The sequence below is a fragment of the Sinocyclocheilus rhinocerous genome, unplaced genomic scaffold (assembly GCF_001515625.1).
Source record: "Sinocyclocheilus rhinocerous isolate Xijiao unplaced genomic scaffold, SAMN03320098_v1.1 scaffold418, whole genome shotgun sequence".
Lineage (NCBI taxonomy): Eukaryota > Metazoa > Chordata > Actinopteri > Cypriniformes > Cyprinidae > Sinocyclocheilus > Sinocyclocheilus rhinocerous.
The window spans coordinates 405,684-429,241 of record NW_015651146.1 but is presented as its reverse complement, the minus strand read 5'-3'; the positions used below and the strand labels follow the sequence as shown (position 1 = coordinate 429,241).

Below are 23,558 nucleotides of genomic sequence, written 5' to 3'. Positions count from 1 at the left end.
AGTTATCTTTGTTTAATATACAACTTGAAAAAATTTTTTTTTAAGTATGCATGCAGGGAGATGCTTTTGATGATAAAGGAATCTGCACATATGTATAAATAGATTTGTTCTATTATGAGCAGCTCTGAATCTGTGTGTACTATTGTATGTTTTTCAGGAGGCGTACTCAGTGGCACGACAGTTTAACCTGATCCCACCTGTCTGTGAGCAGGCCGAATATCACATGTTTCAGAGAGAGAAGGTGGAAGTACAGCTGCCTGAACTCTTCCATAAGATAGGTATGTGTGTTTTCACTAGAGTTTTCACATTTTTCTTGAAATGAAGTAACAGAGTTGCTGTAAGGGTGGCTGGTTCATAGTATGTCACAATGGTGTATGTGCAGGTGTGGGCGCCATGACGTGGTCTCCGCTGGCCTGTGGGATCATCTCAGGAAAGTATGACAGCGGTGTGCCTCCTTATTCCAGAGCCTCCCTCAAGGTATTCCTCGGCTATGTGTTACAGTCTCTCAGCACTCCTGTTGGTCTGTCCTGACTGTTGTCGGTGGTGGTCTTCATTGATGACTGTGTGTTTTAAATGAAGGCCTTGCTTGAGATCACTTTATCTGATTGTGAAGTGCTCCAACTCATCTGCACATATGCGTGTAGATGAATGCACAAACACTTTTGTGTTTCTCCTCTTTTGTTTGCTGTGATATAGTGCCTTTCCATACATATTTTACACACAGCCATTGAGTGCTTTTGATTTCCGAATGATTTTATTTACTATACATTGCATTGTATGCATACATGCAGCTGTAAGTAGACTGCAACACATGTCCAACATGTCAATAGCACATTCACCTGAAGTACACATGAACATTTTTTTATATAAATAATTAGCATGACAATTAGCAACAAAATTACAAACATGATGTAAAAAAACAGCATTAAAATCCAAACGTATACATACTCTATACATATTCCATTGAAAAGTATTATATAAAATATTCATATAAAAATATGAAAGTAGCATGCATGTCTTCAAGAATTTATTTGTGGATTAAATTTAATATTTTACAGTTTTGTACTTGTTAATAATTTTAAAATGTCACCCCAAAATTGTAGTTCTGCTGTTATTTACACTATGCTAAAATCAACATTAGCATTTAAAAGTTTGGGTGTCCATTGATCAAAAGTGACAGTAAAGATACCATTTATAATGTTGTAAAATAAACATTAAATAAATTCTGTTCCTTTGAACTTTCTATTCATCAAAGAATCCTGATAAAAATGCATCACGGTTTCAACAAAGAAATGTTTCTTGAGCAGCAAATCAGCATATTAGAATGTTTTCTGAAGGATCACGTGACACTGAAGACTGGAGTAATGTTGCTGAAAATTCAGCTTTGATATTGCAGGAATAAATTATATTTTAAATTGTATTAAAATAGAAAACTTTTATTTTAAATTGTAATAATATTTCATAATATTAACATTTTTACTGCACTTTTAATCAAATAAATGCAGTCTTGGTGAGCACATGAGACTTCTTTCAAAAACATAAAATCTTATCAACCATTAAAATTTTGAACAATAGTGTATGGGAAAATTCTTAAAAAAATTTTTTTTTGTGTGATCCATGGAAAAAAAAATAACAACAGCATACAGTTTTTTTTTTTTATATGAGATGTGCTTTCGTCTAGCAGTAAGTATAATAAATTACAACATTATACAACTTAATAATTGATGTCTACAACATAGCCCTGTCCTATTTCTTGTGAGAGCATGATCAGTTGAGCAAATGTTGGAGAAGTATAATGTTCACCACCTTTTGGCAGCTGGTACCCATCACATTCGTACTGCACTATCCCATCAACACCCGCTCATAAAACATGTTCCTGTGACTGTGTGTGCAGATCTCATCCATTCCATCATTACTTCACAAACACAATGAATATCCAGCAGCTATTCCTGCGGCTCATCAGCCGGTGGCGTGTGGCTCTCTGAGCAGGTGTGCTGTCTGTTTGAAACAGGGCTACCAGTGGTTGAAGGACAAGATCCTGAGTGAGGAAGGCCGCCGTCAGCAGGCGAAGCTGAAAGAGTTGCAGGCCATTGCGGAGCGGCTGGGCTGCACGCTGCCCCAGCTGGCCATCGGTAATTCTGCCCGGGCTTTGCTGCTCTCTCTCTTTCTGTCTGTCTGTCTGTCTGCCTGCCTGGAGCTCAGGACAGGCTGTCTGTCTTCGTCTCCTGCTTCTGTCATGTGTCGTTTTGTCTGGGGTCTTGTGTTGGACAGTCTTGCGTCTGTTAAATGTCTGTTTCTGTTCCTGAACTTCCTTATTAACCAATCAGAGGTTTTAACATAGTCCATTTACTGACCTGATGCCATGGGGCAAGGTTTGGTTGACCAATATGGCCCTATTAAGTCATGCTGGAACTACATTATTATTATTGGGACAAAAAGCATTTTTCTTTATTGAGAGGATCTGTATTTGTTGAATTCTACCTACACTTAATGTACCAATTCACACCCTTTAGGGGTAAATAAAATACAAAGGTGTACCCTTTGAAAGAATACCACCCCAGTGACAGCTTTTGCACCTTTCTTTCGATTGTGTATTTCAGTAAGGCAGAGTTACCTGTGGGTCTTTGTGTTATTATATGTTGTTCACGTGGTCTCTTCCTATCCTAGTGGGCTGTTCTTGGGTAGAATAAGTTGTAATATGGACCAGACTAAAATTCAAAAATCTGCCAATGTGAGATCATCTTTACACTAAACCTGTCCCAAAAGTGCAGAGGTTAGTGTTTGCTTGATAGGAACAACAAATGATGTCCGTCCAGGAACATGTCCTAGTTGTGTAAAGCACAGTAAGCATATAAAACAATCAACTGATGACTACTATCATTCATCAAACGGGAAACACAGATAACTGCAACATTTCAGACAAGGTTTGCCTGTGTTGCTTCAGGTTTTGTTCCTTGAATCCATGCTAATCATTTATACTGTATAACCTTATTTAATAGAGCAGTAAAGGTCAGAGTAACAGCAGGGGTTCAGTAGGCTAGTGCTGACTGATAACTGCAGACCAGATGCACATTGTTTGGCACTTGATGTGATTGTGTGTATGTTCTTGTGGTGTGATGGTTTTAATGTGATGTGGCTTTCTGCAACCAGTTTTTTTAACACTTCAAAGTTCAGCTCAGTTTGAAACAGGATATTCAGTGATAAAAATGTTGTAGATTTACTGTACAGTAAGACAAGGAACATGCATTAACTTGAATAAATAAGTTGTCCAAACTTAAAACAAGTGAGTTTAATAGCTGAAAATGCGAGCCTAAAATACGCTTCTCCTGTGTGTCGGTTGTAATGGAACAAAACTCAAGTTTATTTTTATAACTTAAAATGCACCTGCTTTAGCAGTAACTGCTTAGTTCAAGTTTAATGCCCACACGTTAGCACTCTGTCAAGTACACCTACCTCCGTCTTTTTTCTGTTCAGTGTTCTGACATTGTTGGTTATATAAAAAGCACACAGGTCTGATTTGCTTTCATCTCTCCTTAGAGAATCTAATATCTAGAATTAGCTCTTTTACCTGAGGCTGAATTTCTGGTTGAGTTTTCGAATGGCTTTCACATTTACAGTAGACTCTACTCTTTCTGTTGACTGTTTCGAGTGTTTAGAGAGATGTGAAGTATCTGTGCTTTGTTGTGTCTCTAGCGTGGTGTCTGAGGAATGAGGGGGTGAGCTGTGTGCTGCTGGGGGCCTCCAGCACTGAACAGCTGATGGAGAACATAGGAGCCATTCAGGTGAGCCACTCACAGCAGGATACATACATGAACAAAGTTTTTCATTCTGTTAACAGAAATACAGTAGATGAAATGCTGAGGTTCTTCCAAACGACAATGGCACAAGAACAATGTGACGTAACAAGCTGTGAAAATGAGCATTAAGTAATTTTGTATACAACTTGTGGTTACAAATAAAACATTTTGGGTAGAAATTTGGTAAAAATTTAAATCAATAGGATACGTAATGTAATTATAATAAAATAATTTATAAAATATGAATAATATTATTACTAAATAAAAAGTAATATTACTATTGTAATATAACTGTAAAATAAATGTATTTTACTGTACCACTGTTGTACTAGCTATTGAATTACTGTAAAATAAAAAATTGAGTATTTAAAAATAATGTAATAATAAGGATTTTATTTTACAGTACAACGAATATACAAATGTCTTCATTTTTAAACGTTAAACTATCAAGCTTTTATTTTGGCGGTAAACCTCAAGGAGCTCTTAAAAGCAGATGGGTTATAAATGCTTGTCATTACAAGTTTGGGAAGATGGTTGATGCATGTTGCATTCCCAAATGCACATTATGAGTGACTCAAACTCAGAGCAGACACAAAGATGAGTTTGTGCGAAGCATTTATTGTTAATTGTGCCACTCCAAGACTTTGAAAACACTGGGTCATCATGAGCAGCTTGAGTACAAATAAACACATAGCAAGCAGATTAATCATGCAGCCCTTCTATATGGTGAAAATTCTCAATATACAACCTGACATTAAACAGCCCATTATAATCTTTTCAGCCAACATTAAATCAATTATAAAACTGCAAAAATGGAAAAGGTAACATAAAAAACATATTAGGTGCTTGTTGTTAATGAATTTGTAAAGTTGAAAAACACATTAAATTTCAGCCCAACATTCTTCCAGGTTCTTCCAAAATTATCATCATCAATTATACATGAAGTGGACAGTATCCTAGGCAACAAGCCCTACAGTAAAAAGGACTACCGGTCTTAAAAGGAAAGCCAGTGACACTGGGTCGACCTGCTACTTTCTCTGAGCTTGACTGAAAAAAACATTGGCTCATGGGACCAGCACTGTCACAGGTCCTGCAGGAGAAGCCAACTCACACACTACATGAAGTCTGCCGACATTAGCCTGAGAGGAGGCCAAGAACCGCACGGGCAGAAGGGAAGCATGCTCACATACAAATCAGCTAGGCCGGCTCAATAAGCAGAACGCCGCTCCAACCACCAAGAAACCACCGGCTCGCTTCCTCTTCCCCTTTGTCCCCTTGTAGTAAACACTAAGAAGTGCAGTATTAGAGATCCAGAATTTGTACTTACTCTAGAAATGCATGAGATCTGGCCATGGCACTTGCTTTTTTTCCTACATGTTGGAAAACAAATACATTTGCGTAAGCTCACAGAAAGTAATGAAGCTGATGAAGCACTTTGGTGAATGCAGAAAGTTACATGACTGAACAAACTAAATAGGGCATTTGATGTTACTCATCTCTGGTTTTATATCAAAATTGTTAGCCAATCTAGTGCTTGTTTACAAGACTTAATTTATACTACAAGCTATATCAATTCTGGCTGTGTTTTAGTTCTAAACATAGAAAGGGGAAGCCATCTGAGTTACATATAATACTGTATAAAGACTGTCAAAATCAAAAACAGGCCTCAACAAATGTGCAATATCAGAAAGTGTTTGTAAACTCATTGTTCTTTTTACTTTTAAAACCTTTTCTAAGAAGTAAATGACCTAATACAGTGTAGACAGACAGTAGTTGAGTGGTGGTCTGTGTGCTCATTTGTCATCGCTTCGTCGGGCTGAAACCAAAGAAATTTCTGTGCTGGATCTGCCCTGCTGTTACCTTCAAACCACGCGTACAAGGTTTGACCACGTGACCCATTGTTTAAAATGTTATTTGGAACTCATGTTTTATGCCTGAATGTTGTGTACTTTAAGTCGTTTTCAATGTATGTGGAAATCTCTGTTATTATTTATTTATTTTAACAGATGTTCAGTTTTCAGAATCATTTTGAGACAAGCCTGTCTTTTTGAAGGCATTAAGTTGTTTTACTATTTGTTGTTATTTGTCAGTTTACCTTGTCATGTTTAATGTTTGTTGTCCTCCTCGTGTGTTGTGTGCGTCTTAACTACGAATTTTTTATTTTTATTTCGCCCTCTACTGGCTCGCTCCAAATTAGCCTACTACATTAAATTTTACATTACTCATTCGAAAAAGGCTTTAAATTAACTGTTGCTTTTGATTAATGATAATTTACAATACTATTTGCAAGGCAGTGAATATTTTCGTCTTAGTGCAAGTTATTTTCCATGTGTTTTCCATGAAACATTATTCCAGATGTGTCTATAAAAGTGGTAAATCATATCTTGGACATTTTCAAACTAATAAACCAGTGATTAGGACAGTGTTAATTTGCTGTCTGGGAATTACTAGATTATATTCCTTATTTAGTACTAATGCAAAATATTCAGTGCTGGCAACCATTTGTTTAGCACGTTTCATCTGTACCAGTATGTGTATTCATTATGGCTTTTTAAAACCATCAGTGGTGAATGGAGAGCATAACCTGGTGGGAGTGACAGAGGCTTTATGGAGTAATTTATATGTGATCATAGTTATTAACTTTAAAATAAATGCCAAAATAAATTCACAACATGTCAAGGCAGTTCAAAATATTCTGACACTCATTTCAATATGAATGGACTTTTTACTGAATTTATGTATTAACATCTTTAAAGAGTTGCAATACAGTTGGCTGCGTGTACATAGTAATGAATTTTAAGAATGGCCTATTATTTTAGTGTAGAACAATGCTTATGCTTGGCTGGGTATAAAAGTGTTGACCTGTAGTTGGAATGTAATGCGTATTATAAGGGTTTTGATTGTTGTCTGAGCTACATCTTGTCTTAGGAGAGGAAATGCGTCAAACATACTGTTTAACAAGAAAAAAAGCAGAGAGATTATTAATAATATTCGTAAGGCTTTTTGAAGTAGCACTTTAACCAAAGACCACAGGATCTGATAGAAGTGGAAGGCGTTACTTCAGTTGCCTTTAGCTGAGGGTAATCGTAAATGTCCTTATATTTGTCAGTTGTATGTTGAGTCAGGCTGCATCTATCGTTTAAGATGTTAGTGGTTTGCTTTCGCTCAGGAAGTCATAATATGTTGTCAGTAATTAGATGGTAAAATTGAACCAGTTTTACCAGTTTAGTCATGTGGAGGATAAACATCATTGAATGAGAAATTGTTGGTGTACAGTCCCCCTCCTCCCCTGCAAGGACAGAGGTTGTTGAAGAAGGAGCCTAAGTTGAATACTTTGCTGTAAAATTATTTAAAAAATAGTCCAATATTGTCAACAGGAGTAAATGTATGTACAGGAAATCTGATGTTTTGAAGCTGATTTGATAAGAATACTGTTTTTTGGTATAACCTATAATTCTGACATTTGTTAACTGTAATATGACCATTACTGTTACAGATATGCATTAAGTTGATTGATTTCTGTAGATACATAATGGAATGGTTTGATAACATGTATATAATCTAAATATATACTATACTGGTCTTATTGACCATTATCACATTTGCCTTCATTTATTTTTTCATTGGCAATTATTGCTTATAACATTGTGCTTGAAAAAAAAATATGTAGAGCTTCAAACAACTGAAAATAAATTATTCTAAACTTCTTTAATTTAGTCTTTGTGTTTTATGTGTCTAAAGACCACAAAGGGAATACATTTATTTATTGGTTAAGTGTCCAAAATATGTGTAAATGTGTAATATGTATGATATACCTTTTTGTTCTCTTAAAAATCTATTGTAAATTATTTTAGAGCATTACAGGGTGCCAATAATTTATTATTATTTTTAATAAAACAAACAGTATTTTGTTCTGGAAAACAGAAAAAAAGCAAAGACTTTTTTGTTTTTTGTAAATCTAAAGAATTATAGTTCAATCATGTGCAAATGGCAAAGTAATGTCAGTATTCTTGTGATTATTTCTGCCCATTAAACATCTTAAGAGTGCACACAGAACAGCATATGAAATATCTCAATAATTCTTGAACTGCAGTTACCAAAAACATTCTTTAAAAATTCAACGCCTATTTCTATACCCCTTAGAGACGTTGAATCATGAATAAAACATTTGTAAGCTTCCAGAAAACCAACCATTACAAAACAAAGAAAAAGCATCAACCATGGTTGCTCAAAAAAAGGTTTTAAGTGCTATCTTTGGTCGTGGCTTAGCTGCAGAAATATTGAAATATACATTTTCTTTGAGTTCATAGTCTGCAATGAGAATGCAAATCACACTTCACAAATGCATAATGTGGAGAAGGTCCTGTACAAAAATAAATCTGTAGCAAAAACCCTAAAAGGACAAAACACTGGTTCAGTATAACAGGAATCATAGTGATTATAAGGTTTACAGTACAGTTTTCTTTAAAATAAAATTGTACACAAGAATTCACACATAAAACATACATTCATACAGAACACAGGTAAAAATTTACTCCAGTTTCATATTTTTTGTATTACTTGAAATATGGACAACATACATCAACGCCTAAATATTATACACCGTAGTAACAAATTTGCTAAATTTTGTGCAAAATTCTACTTAAATGTTAAAGAAATTGACAACGTTCATCATGAATGATGTAAGATACTCAAAGTCTCTTATAACAATTCCAAATATCCACACTCAAGACAAAACCTGGGGTTAAATGGATACAAAACCATAAAATGAGGTTATATAAATGATAGCAGAAGTCTGATTTTTGGGTGCACTATCCCTTTAAGCCCTGTTTAAGATCACAGTGACAATGGGATTCACTTCAATTTCAGGTGAAGCGAAGGCCTTGATTTGATGCTTTTCTTGATTAGAGTTAAACTGAAGTCATCAGGAAGTTCAATCTCCCTGAGCAGAACTGATGCTGAAAAAACTCTTTGAATTTGTCCTCATCCAGGAGGAACTTCAATATGAATAGCCTTCTCCATGTTGGACTTCATGTTGTCCACTTTTCCACAAGAAAGTATATCATTTATTGACTAAATAATGGAAGTCTCCACCTTGGAAGTTTGTCCTTGTTAGAGTCATCTGACGGTTTGGTGGACTTTTGTGTTCAAAGATCTAAAAAAAATAAATGCTACAAGGCTTCAATTTTAGCCAAGAGTCCACTCACAAATTCAAGCCAGGTCAGTTTACAGTCAGTGAAACTGTCTGTGTCTGTTACTGAACTGGATAAGAAACCGTGAGATTGCTATACTGATGAGTCCTTCCTTTTGCTTCTGCTAGTATTCTGACTAGACATGAGCCCTGTTATAAAAAAAACATTACACAGGAAAGTTGTTATTTGAGATTGCTGTAAAAAGTGAAGGTTATTGTGAATTACCAGTGAAATTACCCTCTTGACAGCTCGGTCCGACCCAGCTGTTGAGACAGGTGCATCGTCCATTGCGTGGATTGCATTGACCTCCGTTGTGACACTCGCATCTCTCTGAGCAATCAGGTCCAAATCGATTCACTCCACAGTCTGATGGGAATGCAAGAAGACATTTTTGACTAAATGACTAAAGAAAAAAATCAAGTGAGACAAATTCGGTGGAAGGCTTACCTATATCACAGCGAGATCCCATTTTCCCAGGTGCACACAGACACCTGCCACTGACAGGGTCACATGGTGTGTCTCTGTCACAGTCACATATGTGGACACAATTAGGCCCAAATTTGCCTGGATCACACTCTGAAACATAAACATACAGTTTACATAATATTCAGATGCAATAAATGTGTGCATATATACATGCGTACATGTACAGATATATGTATGCATATATATACATACTACAGATGCATTCAGATGTATAGATATAGACTATCATTTATCATTAAAAAAAAATCAATACTTTTACTCAGCAAGGATGCATATATTTGACTGAAAGTGACAGTAAAGACATTTACAAAATTCTAATATTTCAAACAAATGCAAAGTGAGCTAAGACATTTGCAAAAGATTTGTAAAACTTTCTATTCAAAGCATTGTTATAAAGACATTGATGATAAAACACTGATATCCTCTGCACCTCTATCACAGCGGAGTCCTTGATAACCTGGAGGACAGAGGCAGCGGCCAGTTGCAGAGTCACAAGGTGCATTGGCACGGCAGTCACACAAAAGCTGGCAGCGATGTCCATGGAAACCAATAGGGCATGCTTTTGATTAAAAAAAAACACCTGAATCAGAATCATTACAAAATGGACTAAACTGGTCAGGATGCAAAATTAGATGAAACAGATGCTGCGTTTTCTCACCATGTTCACAGAGGTGTCCGTAGTACCCAGGAGGACAGTGACACTCGCCCATCACTCTGTCACAGGTGCCATTATTTTTACAATCACATACTTCCTTGCAGTCAGCCCCATACCGGCCTCTGGGACACTCTGATCAACACAACAACACATTTAAACAGAATTTAATCATCTATTATTTCCATTTTTCATAATGTAACATTTCTAAATTCATTTTAACATTTATTTAGAGAAAATAGTTTTTCATAGAATAAAATTCTATTATATATTATAGTATTATATATATACTGTATATATTATAGTAGTATTATAGTATTTCATTAATTTATTTTAATAAACTACATATATATATATTATTTTTATATTATAAAAATATTTTATCAATAAATTATTTCATTTATTTTAGAATTTTACATTTTGTCTAAAAATTATTTTTGGCTTATCAATATTGGCTTGAATTTTTTATATCGGTGCATCCTTAGTCACACTGTGTTTTCATTGTATTGATAAAAGCTGCATTAGCAGAATTTCTATGTTCGGGTGAACTGTGCACAATCAGCTGACCTCTATCACAGCTGTTTCCTGTCCAGCCCAGTCCACAGGTGCAGTTTCCTGTAACCGCGTCACACAGTCCTCCATTACTGCAGTCACAGCGCTGAGCACAGTCCTCGCCAATCCAGCCCCTAGGACAACCTGAGACACAATTACTCTTCATCGGCTTATTTCATACAAACTCAGCAAAACATTAGTCAATCCCTTCAACATTACTTTTATCAGGAATACAGTCAGACCTTTCCCACAGTCTTCCCCTCGCTGGCCCGCTTTGCACACGCATCTGCCTGTGACCGGATCACTCCTGGCCCCTTCACCACACAAAGCCACTCGTGCACAGTCTTGCCCGTAACGCCCTGATGGACAGGCTTTAGAGAGAGAGCAGTCTGTTAGTTACACTAACTGTCTGTTACACTTACCTTTTCTAAAAAAAAATCTGGAAATGAGACAAAATTTGTTAAAGAACAATGATTAAAAATTGTAAAAGTGTGACTGACTGATATTGCAGTTTGGTCCAATGAATCCCGGTGGGCAGGTACAGGTACCAGTGCTGGTCTTGCACACTCCTTTATTCAGACACTGGCACTCCTGATCACAGTTGGGACCATAACGGCCTACCACACACTCTAAAACAACAAGGCATCATGGGTACAACATCTATGCAGTAATCTATGTAGTAATAACGATTTACATCTTTAAAACTTCACAGCATGTGAATGTTTCTTCAACAATGGGCATTTTGGCCACTAATACAAATGACTTTTAAACATTTTTCCTGTCTTGCTAAAAACTAACTTCATAGCTTTTATATCCTAAATACTTATAATTGAGTAACATGCATAATTTGACAATTACAGATTGATTGGAAATTACACACAATAAAGTTGTATTTGTGATGGCAATGATGCCACATATTAATTGAGTGAATTGTGTAGGTTTTTTAAAGATGTAATTAATTTAATAATTTTTGATTTCATAATCTAGGCCAAAGATAAAACAAAATCTATATATTAAAGGTGTTTGAAAAAAATGTGAATAAAAAAATTATTAAAAAGTATGTATGTAAAAAAAAGTTTTTAATATGACATAAGAATAAATGAAAAAAGTTTAAATCTGTTAGTTTGGTAACAAATTACAATAAGGTTCCATTAGTTAATGGTGTTTAATGCATTAACTTGCATTACCTCTCAATGAGCAATACGTTTGTTACAGTATTTATTAATCTTTGCTGACATTAGTTAATAAAAATACGACTGTTCATTGTTAGTTCATGATAGCTCAGGTCCATTAAATAATATTAACATACAACTTTTGATTTTAATAATGTATCAGTAAATGTTGAAATTAACATGAACTATCAATGAAAAATACTTCTAAAAGCTTTTATTAATCTTAGTTAATGTTAACCAATGTTAACCTCTTTGTAAAGCCATTTGTTTTAATAAAAATCAACACCGGTGACACAATAGTGCCTGTATAAAAATACATAAAAGCATATTTTACCTGTCTGGTGTATTCGGAAAAGAATTTATATATTTTTTTCCATATAGCCATATTGTTACATATTGAATCCTTACTGTTCATCTCAGTATATACATAGGACTTATTAAGATGAAAGAAGGTGAGATCATGAAGGGCACACCTGTATCACACTTGCTGCCGTGATATCCTGGAGCACAGTAGCAGACACCAGTGACGGGGTGACAGAGCTGATTAACCTCAGAGCACTGGCACACCTGATTACATTTCAGTCCAAACATACCTGACTGACACACTGCAGAGCAGAGGAACAAAACAACCTTTGAGAGCCAGGACAGCAGGATTAGTGTTTAACAACTGATATGCTGTCAAACACATTTCCAACATAAGTGTAATGAGATCAGAAGATAATCACTCACTTCGCTCACAGCCGTTACCAGCAAATCCAGGTGGGCAGCCACACTCCCCGGTCACATGGTTACAGGAAGTGCCACGAGGACAGTTGCATCGCTGAGCGCATCGCTTCCCGTATGAACCGGGTAAACAAACTGAAAGAGCACAAATGAGTTACAGACACAGTATGCTGGATCTGCCAGCATGGGGCAATCTGACAGATAAAAACAAGATAGCCATTTGGGAAAATTACTTTTCTCGCAGTGCAACCCTCTCCAGCCTGTAGGACACACACAGGTGCCAGTGATGTGGTGACATGGGGCGTTATGATCACACCTGCACTGCTGCTTACAGCCTGGACCATATAAACCTTGAGTACATGCTGATCAAAACACACAGAATGAGAATGCATATTCTTCTTTGTGGTCAGTTTTTAAGCAGACATTATGAAGACAACTGAGGCACTATGATGCTTTTTACCCATCTCACAGTGTGAGCCCTTCCAGCCTGCTGGACAGAAGCACCTGCCATTCTGTCGGTCACACACTCCGCCATTCTCACACTCACACTTGTGTTGACAGTCGATGCCGAAGTGTCCCAGAGCACATTCTGAACATAAAACACAGGAACGAGATGTTTGAAAAACAAAATCGCCAATTTGGCAGCTGAAAATGTTTACATATTTTCACTGTTATATGAATTACTGTAAACATTGTTGTGTATCAAAAATGTCTGGTTTATGTCTAACCCTGTTCACAGGCCACTCCAGTCCATCCACTTAGACATGTGCATTGCCCACTGATTCGGTCACATGACCCTCCATTCTGGCACAAGCAGTGCTGGTGGCAGCCCACACCATAGAAGCCAGCTGGGCATTCTGGGGAGAGAAAAAAAAAAACAGACAAAGATCATTTCTTTCATGTGAACTTTCAGTTGAGCATGTTTCTGATATGAGAGCTGTCAATCAAATTTTATTAAAATAATTACAAAATGGAATGCCTAATCAAATTTATTTCATATATTAATATATTTGTACATTTATTATTATTATTTATTATTGTTGTTATTATTCATAATAATAATAAACATACCGTTTTTCTTTTATTTTTCTAGGGATATCAATTTAATGTTACTTCAGTACAAATAAATATACAAAAATAACATGTTATTTGTATAACTGTTATGTTTATAAACAGCTATATATAACACAACAGAATGAAACCGATTCCAAAAAATACAGAAAAGCTTATCTGTTCTAAACTTAACACAGTACCTCAAAAATGTGTTCAAGACAAGACACTGAAAAAATACACATAGGAATAACTTTATTTTACAGTCCTGTTCCACGTGTCCATACGATGTACTTATTATAGCAATTACAATAACTGGGTTGTAAATAGGTACTAACCCTGAACCTACCCCTAAACCTAGCTTAAGCCATGTAGTTACCTTATACTACCAGTACTTTCTTGGGTAAGTACACTGTAAATACACATACTGTAAAATAAAGTGCAAACTATATATCTCTATGTGTGTGTTATTAATAATAATAATAATGATGATGAGGATGATTTTTTGTTTTGGCGCTTCTTGGTCTTACCCCATTTTTTATGAAGCTATATTAAGTTTTAAATAATTCAGCTTTAGATGCCTGGAATCTGTTTTATTCTGTTGAGCTCTATATAGTATCTGTAAAATAACATGTTATATATATATATACAGTATATATATATATATATATATATATATACACACAGTATATATAATTATTTCTACAAAAGTAACATGTTCAACAGATATATAAAAAAAAAATCTCTGCATGTTTTTGATTAAAGGAAGTATGCATCTCTTCAGGATTGCGTGAGGACAGTTAAAAACACTACCTTGTTCACAGCTGCTCCCTGTCCATCCTGCTCCACACTCACATTTTCCATCAGCAGGGTCACAGGTGGCATTATTGTGGCAGTTACAGGTTTGACTGCAGCCAGGGCCATAGGTGCCAGCTTCACATGCTATGGCAAGACAGATATAGATACAGACAAATATGAAACTCTATAAACAAGAAACTACAACACATTCTGAAATACAATGCTACCAGGTTTCCACATCAAAGGCAGACATCAGGATGAGGCTGTGCCAGCATTCGTTACTGCAAAGTGTGCCGATCCATGGACACACAAACCCAGGGCATGTGTTTTATTGCTTTATTTTACCTTACACGAAAGACAGAGGGAATGCTTTGAACATGCTTCTTGTTTCCATTTATTGTCATGGGATGTTGACCACAGTAAAATGACTCACTGGTGTTGCAAAGGGGCCCGACCCAACCAGATGGACACTGGCAGCCTCCAGTCACGGGGTGACAACAACCACCATTTAAGCACTGGCACTTCTGCTGGCATTCGAAACCATGAAAACCCTCCGGACAGGCTGTTGAAGATACATATATACACTTAAATATGTTAATTGGACTAGTTTTAGTGATATTATACCACATAGCCAACTTCACCCCTTCTCCTCCCCTACGTTTTTCACAGTACGTTCCAGTCCAGCCTGGTAAACAAGTACAGGCACCGCTCACATGCTCGCACGCTGCTTTATTCTCACACTGGCATCTGTGACGGCAGCCCTGGCCGAAGAAACCCTCTGGACACTCTAGAAAACACATTGAAAACATCAGAAAAAGCTAGATTTCTGTTCCCTAGAAATAGCAATGGTTGCTCATACTTTGATCACAGCGTGGTCCCGTGTAGCCTGCTTCACAATGGCACTGCCCAGTCATAGGGTCACAGCTGCCCACGCTGCTCCTGCAGTCACACTGGCTGGCACAGTTTGGCCCCCAGAGTCCCGCCTCACAAGCTGCCACAGAATATACATGCCCCATTACATCAAATAATTAATTCCCACTCTACCACTGAGATCACATTATGAGTGAAGTAAAAGAACCAGATTTATTAAAGCAGTCAACTCATTTATTTTAGGTTTTCCTGGCAGATTTTTGGGCAACAAACTGCATGTAGTGGATCCACTGAGGGCAAGGATCATTTATGCCCAGAAACCTGATGCAGGTGATTGCAATGGTTTGGGTGGAATGTATGGTGAGATAGGCACTCAGAAATAAATAAGGCAAAGTCATAAGCTAACTTTTCACTTCTTTTAGATTAAAAAGATATAAAATATAAATATACATTTTTTTTTTTTACAAAAAATTCAAAACCCAAGCTAAAAATACAAGTGTGTGTATTATTTGAAATAAATATCTAATTATATTTTGCAATTTTGCTTCTCAAGTGTATTTATTTACAAAAAGGACAAAAATGCTGATTACAATTATTAAATGCTGAAAATAATTGATATAATTAGATCTTGTTTAAAAGACTTGTTTTAATTACAAACTCATTAAATTATGAAGACTTTTAGATTAAAAATAAATAAATATTTATTACTATTATTATTATTATTATTATTAAATATAAAAGACATGCCAAAAACAATTTGCCACTGGAATAAGAAATATATTTATATAATAATAATAAAATTATTTTTCATTTTTTTTATATTTAGAATTTTTAAACTCATTTTTTGTTTCTCAAATGTGTATTTATTTACTGGAGACTGATTACCATGAATAAAAGATGAAAATTATTTTTGCATTGATGGGAGCAGTGATTCTACTTGAGCTTTGTCTACACTGAGATAAGTATGTGACTGTTTGACTGGATGTGATGTAACATCTATTAAAGTACAGGCTGAATTGTAGGTAATGAGCTCTTAAACAAGTAAGCCAATGCAGAGAACAGTGAAAAGCCATTACTTGGATCTTCATTTTGGGTGAACTCAAGTTGCTGCATTAAAAATATACATAGATATACATAACAGATGCATGCTGACCAGCAACGGGTGAGGTACAAAAGTACAAAAGTGTGTGTAGTGGCAATGCATGACGGTCTGGATTTTGTTATTTTATGGGGCATGGAGAGGCAAGACTGGACAGTTGCCACAATGTGAGCAGCAAAGGTCAGCCGGTCCTACAGGACAGCACAGTCTTATGTTACATGGCTGAGAAGTAACAAATCTGGTAAAAGCTGAGCCTAAAGCAATGTGTAATAGTGCTAGATGTCAAAGAGGCATCCATGATATCCATACAGTCTCATTGACATGATCACTGAATGGCTGTCTCATATCTAGTACGCTTTCTATCGCTTATAGGTTTGCTTTAGGTCCTAGACAAACAACTAAATCTAAATGAAGTGTGAATTCTAAGTGTGCCCTTACCTTTTGCGCAGTTGGGTCCCATCCAGCCGTCTTTGCAAGCACAGAGACCTGTCACGTGGTGGCAATGCCCACTGTTTTCACAGGTGCAGCGCAACTGACAGCTGAGGCCAAAGTGCCCAAATGGGCAGACTGTTAGAAATAAAATTTAAATCTGAGTAAAGGTGACATTTGAAAAACACAAATATGCAACAGATGTTTTCTCTTATGTGTGACACAAAACTCTAAACTCATGACAGATGTCTGGTTTGAACAGAGGTCTGATGATACATTAAGATTATGAAAATTAAATATTAAATCTTACCATTCTCACAGAGATTTCCCATGTATCCTGGTGGACAAATACAGGTGCCGTTTTGCCGATCACACAATCCACCATTATCACAGGAAGGGCATAGTTCTGCACATCCCAGCCCCCAACGGCCCTCTTCACACTCTGAACATTAAAAAAAAAAAACTTATAGAAGTTAATTCATAAAGGGATACTAAAAAAAATAGTACATTTTATTAAAGTCATAATTATGAGATAAAACAATGAAATTCTGGCATATTAAGCCAAATTTATGAGATAAAGAGTCATTATGACATGAAAAGTCACTTTTAATGTCAAAACTCTCTCATAATTTAAACTTTTTATGTCATAATGTTGACTATGGCCCGGTTTCATAGACAGGGCTTAGCCTAAGCCAGGATTAGGCCATAGTTCAATTAGGACATTTAAGTCATTTTTATAAACGTGCCTTAGAAAAAAACATTCCTGGTGTGCATCTTGAGACAAAACAAAGGCACTGATATATTTTAAGATCACTCAGTGCAAGTTTCTTTCATTTGAAACAGCTCAGACTTACATTTTAGTCTAGGACTAGGCTTAAGCCTTGTCTGTGAAACCGGGGGTATATCTCATAGTTATGACTTTTTGTCATAATTTTTACTATATTTTTATCTCATATTTGACATATCATAATTTAGTTTTCATCTCATAATTATGACAGCATGTTATCATTTAAACATTTTATTCCATAATTATGGTTAAGTATATCATAATTTCGACTTTCTATCTCATAATTATGATTTACCAAAGCATTTTTTACTTTTCATAATTTTATCTTATTAATACTTGTCAACATCGGAGTCCTGACAGCATCACAGCACACCTCACATTTAAACACACACACTCTCAGCTGGAAGCCACTGACTGTTCCATTAACAGCTAATAGTCGTCTCTAGCTTGTCAACTAGCTCTATGGCATGGCTTCGCTCCTCTCCTTCTGCACTGTGGCTCATTATGACTTTTTGTATTTGAGAGAGAACTCCTCTAATGGATTGGCCCGTGATATATTACCACGGTTATGTCTGTGATCTTTGGCTCAGCAAAATGTGGCTAATAATAGACCTCCAAAATCACTGCAATTTCTCCTCTCTAAACTACCCTGTCCACTCCAAAACAGAACAGAATGAAAAGTCATTAATGGCAAAACAATTTTCCTCTCTTTTAAACATGTGCAGAGCCAGGAGAGAAAGCAGAGGTCAGCGTGTTTAATTTGGTTCAGATGAAACACAATGTAAATGCGATTCCAGATCAATTTGGAATAAGTGAATATGATGGTTCACTAGCAAACTCTCTCTTAACTATTTGATAGCATTCTACAACTCTCGGTCTTTGTTTTTTTTTGTTGTTTTTTTGCAGTACTCCTTGATGTCCAGTGCTGTTTTTTGTACCTTTTTCACAGTGTTCTCCTGTCTGCCCAGCGGGACAGTGGCACTTTCCAGTCACTGAGTCGCATGGAGCTCCATTACAGTCACAAGATTGTGAACATCCAACTCCAAACTGTCCCACAGGGCACTCTGTAAAAGACAGTACATACAGTTTTTCATAGAGTGAACAGTGTAATATAAACCTAATACTGTTTGTTTGTACTTGAAAAGGAGGGGTAATTGGGGGGTCCATGGAAAATTTGCCAGAAAAGAAATGTTTAATGTTAGATGTTTAAGATTTCTTTAATGCAATATTTATTTTTATTTGATTTATATTTTTTTACATGTTGCTTAATTGAATCTAAATCTTATTATTAAACTTTATCCATAAGTTTATACAGTACATCTACTCTAATAGTGAGTGGAAAAGTAACAAAAATAAATACTATACTATATTATTTTAACATTTTGCTTTGTCTTTAGTACATTGACAAAAAAAAGTAAAGATGAAATATATATATTAAAAGTATATTTGAAATACTTCATTAAGAAACAACATGTCTTTATAATACCACACCATGTTTTTTCACACAGTGTAAGTACAGTAAGTATTTTACATGGTTTTATGAAGGGGGTACCTCACAAGTTATATGGTATTAAAATATATGAAAACACCAGCTTTTGCTTCTGGACCCAGATTTTACATTGGCTAGACAGTCTACTGAGCATCCAGAGAATGGACAGGTCAAGCAACCACAGAGGCTACGAGTGAAATGCCGAGGCAAGCCAAATCGACTCCCTTCACAGCCTGTTGTTCCTAATTGATGGCAGACGTAGCACTCTGATTGTTTAATGACTTCCAGGTTGTGAGGTTTGACTGCCAGCTCAGTATTTCTGTTGAAATATTCTGGATATTTCCGTACCCCCTGCCAAGTGGACTGGACTCACTCATGAAAGCTGCTGGGGCTCGGAACATCATGGCAGCAGGACAATTTTATTTTATACTCGTAAAAAATCATATATACATATCAATTCAAGTAACTGACTGTGATCTGGCCTGGATATCTTTAATAAATAAAAGTGTGCAGGTTCCACTTATTTCTTACACTTTTGTAGCATGTTATTTATTTCACAGTTAAAGCACAATTAAATTATATAAGGTTTCTTTCATCAAAAAACTCTCTGACCTCTCTGACCCTTTGTATTAAACAGGCTGGTTTTACTACTGTGTATATGTATAGTAAACTGACACATTTTTGCAGTTCAGTTTTACAAGATGGTTAGCATTTTGTTCATTTCAGGGATTTTTGGTTAAATTCTAAAAATAAACTCATCTTAAAATAAACTCAAGACATTGTCACATTTTATTCTACAACATAAAATACACTAGTAATATCCCCTTGTGATTTTCTAAAAGCTTTTGCTAAAAGGTATTGCTAACATGTGGCTAAATAGGGCTACAGATATTGTTGGCGACATTAAACTTTATCAAGCCAAACAGGAAAATTAATCTACTCACTAGTCCGCTTTTACAGCCTCATTGTATTTATAACCACACTCTAATTCGAACTTTCAGGGAAAATGTATTTTAAATAAAGGCTGAAAGAGTTGTCGGAAGTTTAGTGATGTTGACGCTGAAGTCATGCGGCCGTGGTGTTGTTAGTTTATAGCCTACGTTTAGCATTTTACTTCTGGAGATTGCTTCAAAGTTCATAAAAGTTGTGTTCATTTGTGAAGATCATCATGATGAACAAAACGTGTAAGAATCATAAACCTTTGTTGGCCACAGAGCTTATTTTCTGCAATAATCCATAAGCCATAGGAAAAATCTTGTTGGGTTTCTGTCAAGGGAACCAGGGTGAAGGTAATTTCTGTGTTTTAGCATTTAATTATGTGGATTAAGCATTATTTTTCCCTGCTGACCATCTCAGAACTGACCTGCAACCTCCACAAAGTTAATCAAAGACCAAAAAATTCCTGTTATTCAAGACATTTCCCCTTTAAAATCTGTTTTGTAACATGTTGGGCTTCAATATTTACTCTAGATTTTCAGTTGAGTGAAATACAGGATCATATCTGTGTTAAGGGAACACATTTAATCGGCAAGCCAGGAGATAAAGGTATTTCCATCATGTATTCCAGTGTTTGGCAGCTATATTTGGCCTGGCCCGCTAATCTTATTTATCCTGTCAAATGCTAGTCAGCGAAACTTACAACGACTCTCAGAGATAGCCATAAATCTACTTTTATGGAAGCTCTTCTAGCACCGTGTATTGCGAATACCACTGCATTTCAGCTATTGAATTATTTTAACTCACCTCGGTCACAGTGATCCCCATACAGACCGGCTGGGCACTGACGCTGACATTGTCCAGTCATGTGATGACAAGACACTCCTGCTGGACACTGGCATTTTGATTTACATCCTGGACCATAGTATCCACTATCACACTCTAAAAAACAAAGAACAACAGATAAAACATACTTGCCACAGACAAGCTGTCAATCAAGTGAATGGTACTCCCTGAACTGACCCAGGTTGCAGGTCTTGCCCTGATAGCCAGGCTTGCACACACACGTTCCATGACGTCGATGGCATTCAAGCGTGTTCTGCTGCACACAATGACACTCCGATGAGCAGCCAGATCCATACGACCACTTGGGGCAAGCTGGAAAAGACATTGTGTGGGATATTCTGTTACAACCAGGAGAACCATCAGATGTTAAAAAGATAAAATGATTAATCCAAATATGACATGTGCCTGGATCAACATCTTTGTTAGTTCTGGAACAACAATCCACTGAATCAATATATCAATGAATCAGATATTAAGTTCAGGTTTAAATCACATTGAAAATCTGAGAACGTAATTTAAACCCTAAAATTAAGTTTAAGGGGTAACACTTTATAATAAGGTTCCATTTGTTAACATGAACTAACAATGAAAAATAATTCTAAAACATTTATTAGATGAATTTGTAAACATTATTTAAAGGACCTGAGCTAACATGAACAGCTGTATGTTTATTAACCATCTCTAACAAAGATTAATAAATACTGCAACAAATGTATTGCTCACTGTTACTTAATTTTAGTTAATAACATGAACTAATGGGACCTTATTGTAAAGTGTTAACATTTTAGGAGTTTTAAAAATTTGCCATATGACAGTCAGTAATCTAACAAGCAATCTTTTTTTTTTACAGCAATCAGATTTTCTTTCATCCACTGAAGCTGAAGATGCTCTTTGCATCTCAAATCATGCTGGAGAACATGAGCATCAGGTTTTACACAAACTTGTATTAAATTACTGAAAAAATATTATTAAACTATCTAAAAAAAGCAAAATAGAAGCATTTTTGTTAGTGGTCTCAGACATTTGGACCCCAAAATATATTTTCCCTTTGATTTTATGGTTATGGTTTGGAATAGGATTAGGGCTTTGGTTGCTTCATAGGAATGTTGTGAAAGTCCAAAAAAGGGTGTTGATCCAGGAACATGTCCTACTTGGGTAAATCACACTGTGCGAGTATCTCCTGGAGTTTTAAGTCACTGTCGGTCTGATATACTGCTGGACTTACGTAGGTGACAAAACCTGCCGTAGAGCCCTGGATCACACAGGCAGCCTCCATATGTGCGATGGCAGCGTCCGTTATTAGCACAGTTACATTTCTTGTTGCAGTGTTTTCCATATAGTCCCTTCGGACAGCCTGAACACAGAATAAAAAATTACACACTCTAGCTTTAAATGAAAGATTAACTTGATCGAAAATCGTATGAACGTAATTTGAGACATAAAGCACAAGTCATATTTCATCTAAACATGCCTGCACTGTTTGGAACAGCAGATATGGTTTTATTTTATGTTGTAATCTCGCAGTCACTCACCATCCTGGCACAGGTCTCCACTCACTCCAGGTGGGCAGCAGCACTTCCCGCTAATCGGGTCACAGGTGCCACCGTTTTTGCACTTACAAGTGAAGGAACAGTTTCTCCCAAATGTTCCCTCTGGACAGGCTAAAATGGACAAAATAATTATTTTATACAGAGTAGTTAAGTATAGGCCTACTGTTCAAAAGTATCACAGTTTCCACAAAAGTATTAAAGCTGCACAACTGTTTTCAACATTGATAATAATAAAATATGTTTCTTGTTCATTCAATTCAATGTTTCCAGCCAATCGGATTTACATACTCATTACCATATACCTATATAACTAAAACAATAATTGAATAATTCAAATAAAAATAAAAAAAACGGATTATTTCATTATGTGAAAAAAAGGCTATGTACTGTAGGAAATCATTTCAGAACTATATAGAAAGTTAATGACACAGTTTAGCATTTACTTCACAAAATTATTACCGTACATAGTGGTCTGGAATACTCAACTCTGATAGGTTGGCATTCTGAGGTCAAGTATTTTTGTACGATGGCCCCTGACTTAACAACAGACCAAATTTCTCAGAGAGGGTGCTATCTGCTCGCAGCTCTCCAAAGCCATCATCCTCATAGTCGTGATAACGCTCCAGGGGTTGTGGGTAGTCCTGCAGGAGAGTGAGTTGAAGGAGAGGTCTCTCAACCACCGTTGGACTGGACAATTCCTCAACCGCTCTCTCCAGGGCTACATAGAACAGAGAGAGAGAAGTAGATATATTGACATGATCAATGTTGTCTTGCTGTTACACCAACTATGTAAGTAATAATGTCTTATTATTGCAAAATAAGCCTTGACAAGATGATTAGATGTAGTATCACACTGAATATGTTTATCAGCTGGCTGGACAATATCCTGCTCATTGGACAGATAATTATCAAATACCAAATGCACATTCTTTATTCAGATGCCCATTAGCTTTCACAAAGTGGTTGCTAGTTTTCCCAGGGCCCATACAACAATATTAACTATATACATACTGTATATAGGTATATTTTTTATCAAATAAAGGCTGCCTTGGTAAGCATAAGAGTTCTTTCAAAAACATTAAACTTACCAAACCCCAATCTTTTTTTAATGTTAGTGTAATCAATGAATA

General features: G+C 36.1%; 2 protein-coding genes across 2 annotated transcripts in view; one reads left to right on the top strand and one right to left on the bottom strand.

Annotated features, from left to right (window-relative positions):
• Positions 1 to 7,341, top strand: part of LOC107712657 (voltage-gated potassium channel subunit beta-2-like) — a 44,415-nt gene extending 37,074 nt beyond the window's left edge. The window contains exons 10-14 of the mRNA XM_016517967.1: positions 158 to 278; positions 383 to 477; positions 2,012 to 2,132; positions 3,694 to 3,782; positions 4,706 to 7,341. Coding sequence (XP_016373453.1) covers positions 158 to 278; positions 383 to 477; positions 2,012 to 2,132; positions 3,694 to 3,782; positions 4,706 to 4,795 — 516 coding nt within the window. The 3' untranslated portion in view covers positions 4,796 to 7,341. The remainder of the gene's footprint in view (positions 1 to 157; positions 279 to 382; positions 478 to 2,011; positions 2,133 to 3,693; positions 3,783 to 4,705) is intronic.
• A 1,200-nt stretch (positions 7,342 to 8,541) lies between these two features.
• Positions 8,542 to 23,558, bottom strand: part of LOC107712656 (multiple epidermal growth factor-like domains protein 6) — a 37,972-nt gene continuing 22,955 nt past the window's right edge. Inside the window, exons 9-33 of the mRNA XM_016517964.1 lie at positions 22,979 to 23,146; positions 22,411 to 22,539; positions 22,104 to 22,232; positions 21,056 to 21,190; positions 20,840 to 20,974; positions 18,546 to 18,671; positions 17,131 to 17,262; positions 16,830 to 16,958; positions 15,282 to 15,413; positions 15,081 to 15,209; positions 14,856 to 14,984; positions 14,438 to 14,566; positions 13,303 to 13,431; positions 13,035 to 13,163; positions 12,808 to 12,936; positions 12,581 to 12,709; positions 12,325 to 12,456; positions 11,180 to 11,308; positions 10,922 to 11,050; positions 10,695 to 10,823; positions 10,134 to 10,262; positions 9,906 to 10,034; positions 9,437 to 9,565; positions 9,227 to 9,355; positions 8,542 to 9,138 (exon numbers count right to left, since the gene is read on the bottom strand). Of these exons, the coding sequence (XP_016373450.1) occupies positions 9,083 to 9,138; positions 9,227 to 9,355; positions 9,437 to 9,565; positions 9,906 to 10,034; positions 10,134 to 10,262; positions 10,695 to 10,823; positions 10,922 to 11,050; positions 11,180 to 11,308; positions 12,325 to 12,456; positions 12,581 to 12,709; positions 12,808 to 12,936; positions 13,035 to 13,163; positions 13,303 to 13,431; positions 14,438 to 14,566; positions 14,856 to 14,984; positions 15,081 to 15,209; positions 15,282 to 15,413; positions 16,830 to 16,958; positions 17,131 to 17,262; positions 18,546 to 18,671; positions 20,840 to 20,974; positions 21,056 to 21,190; positions 22,104 to 22,232; positions 22,411 to 22,539; positions 22,979 to 23,146 (3,209 nt within the window). The 3' untranslated portion in view covers positions 8,542 to 9,082. The remainder of the gene's footprint in view (positions 9,139 to 9,226; positions 9,356 to 9,436; positions 9,566 to 9,905; positions 10,035 to 10,133; positions 10,263 to 10,694; positions 10,824 to 10,921; positions 11,051 to 11,179; positions 11,309 to 12,324; positions 12,457 to 12,580; positions 12,710 to 12,807; positions 12,937 to 13,034; positions 13,164 to 13,302; positions 13,432 to 14,437; positions 14,567 to 14,855; positions 14,985 to 15,080; positions 15,210 to 15,281; positions 15,414 to 16,829; positions 16,959 to 17,130; positions 17,263 to 18,545; positions 18,672 to 20,839; positions 20,975 to 21,055; positions 21,191 to 22,103; positions 22,233 to 22,410; positions 22,540 to 22,978; positions 23,147 to 23,558) is intronic.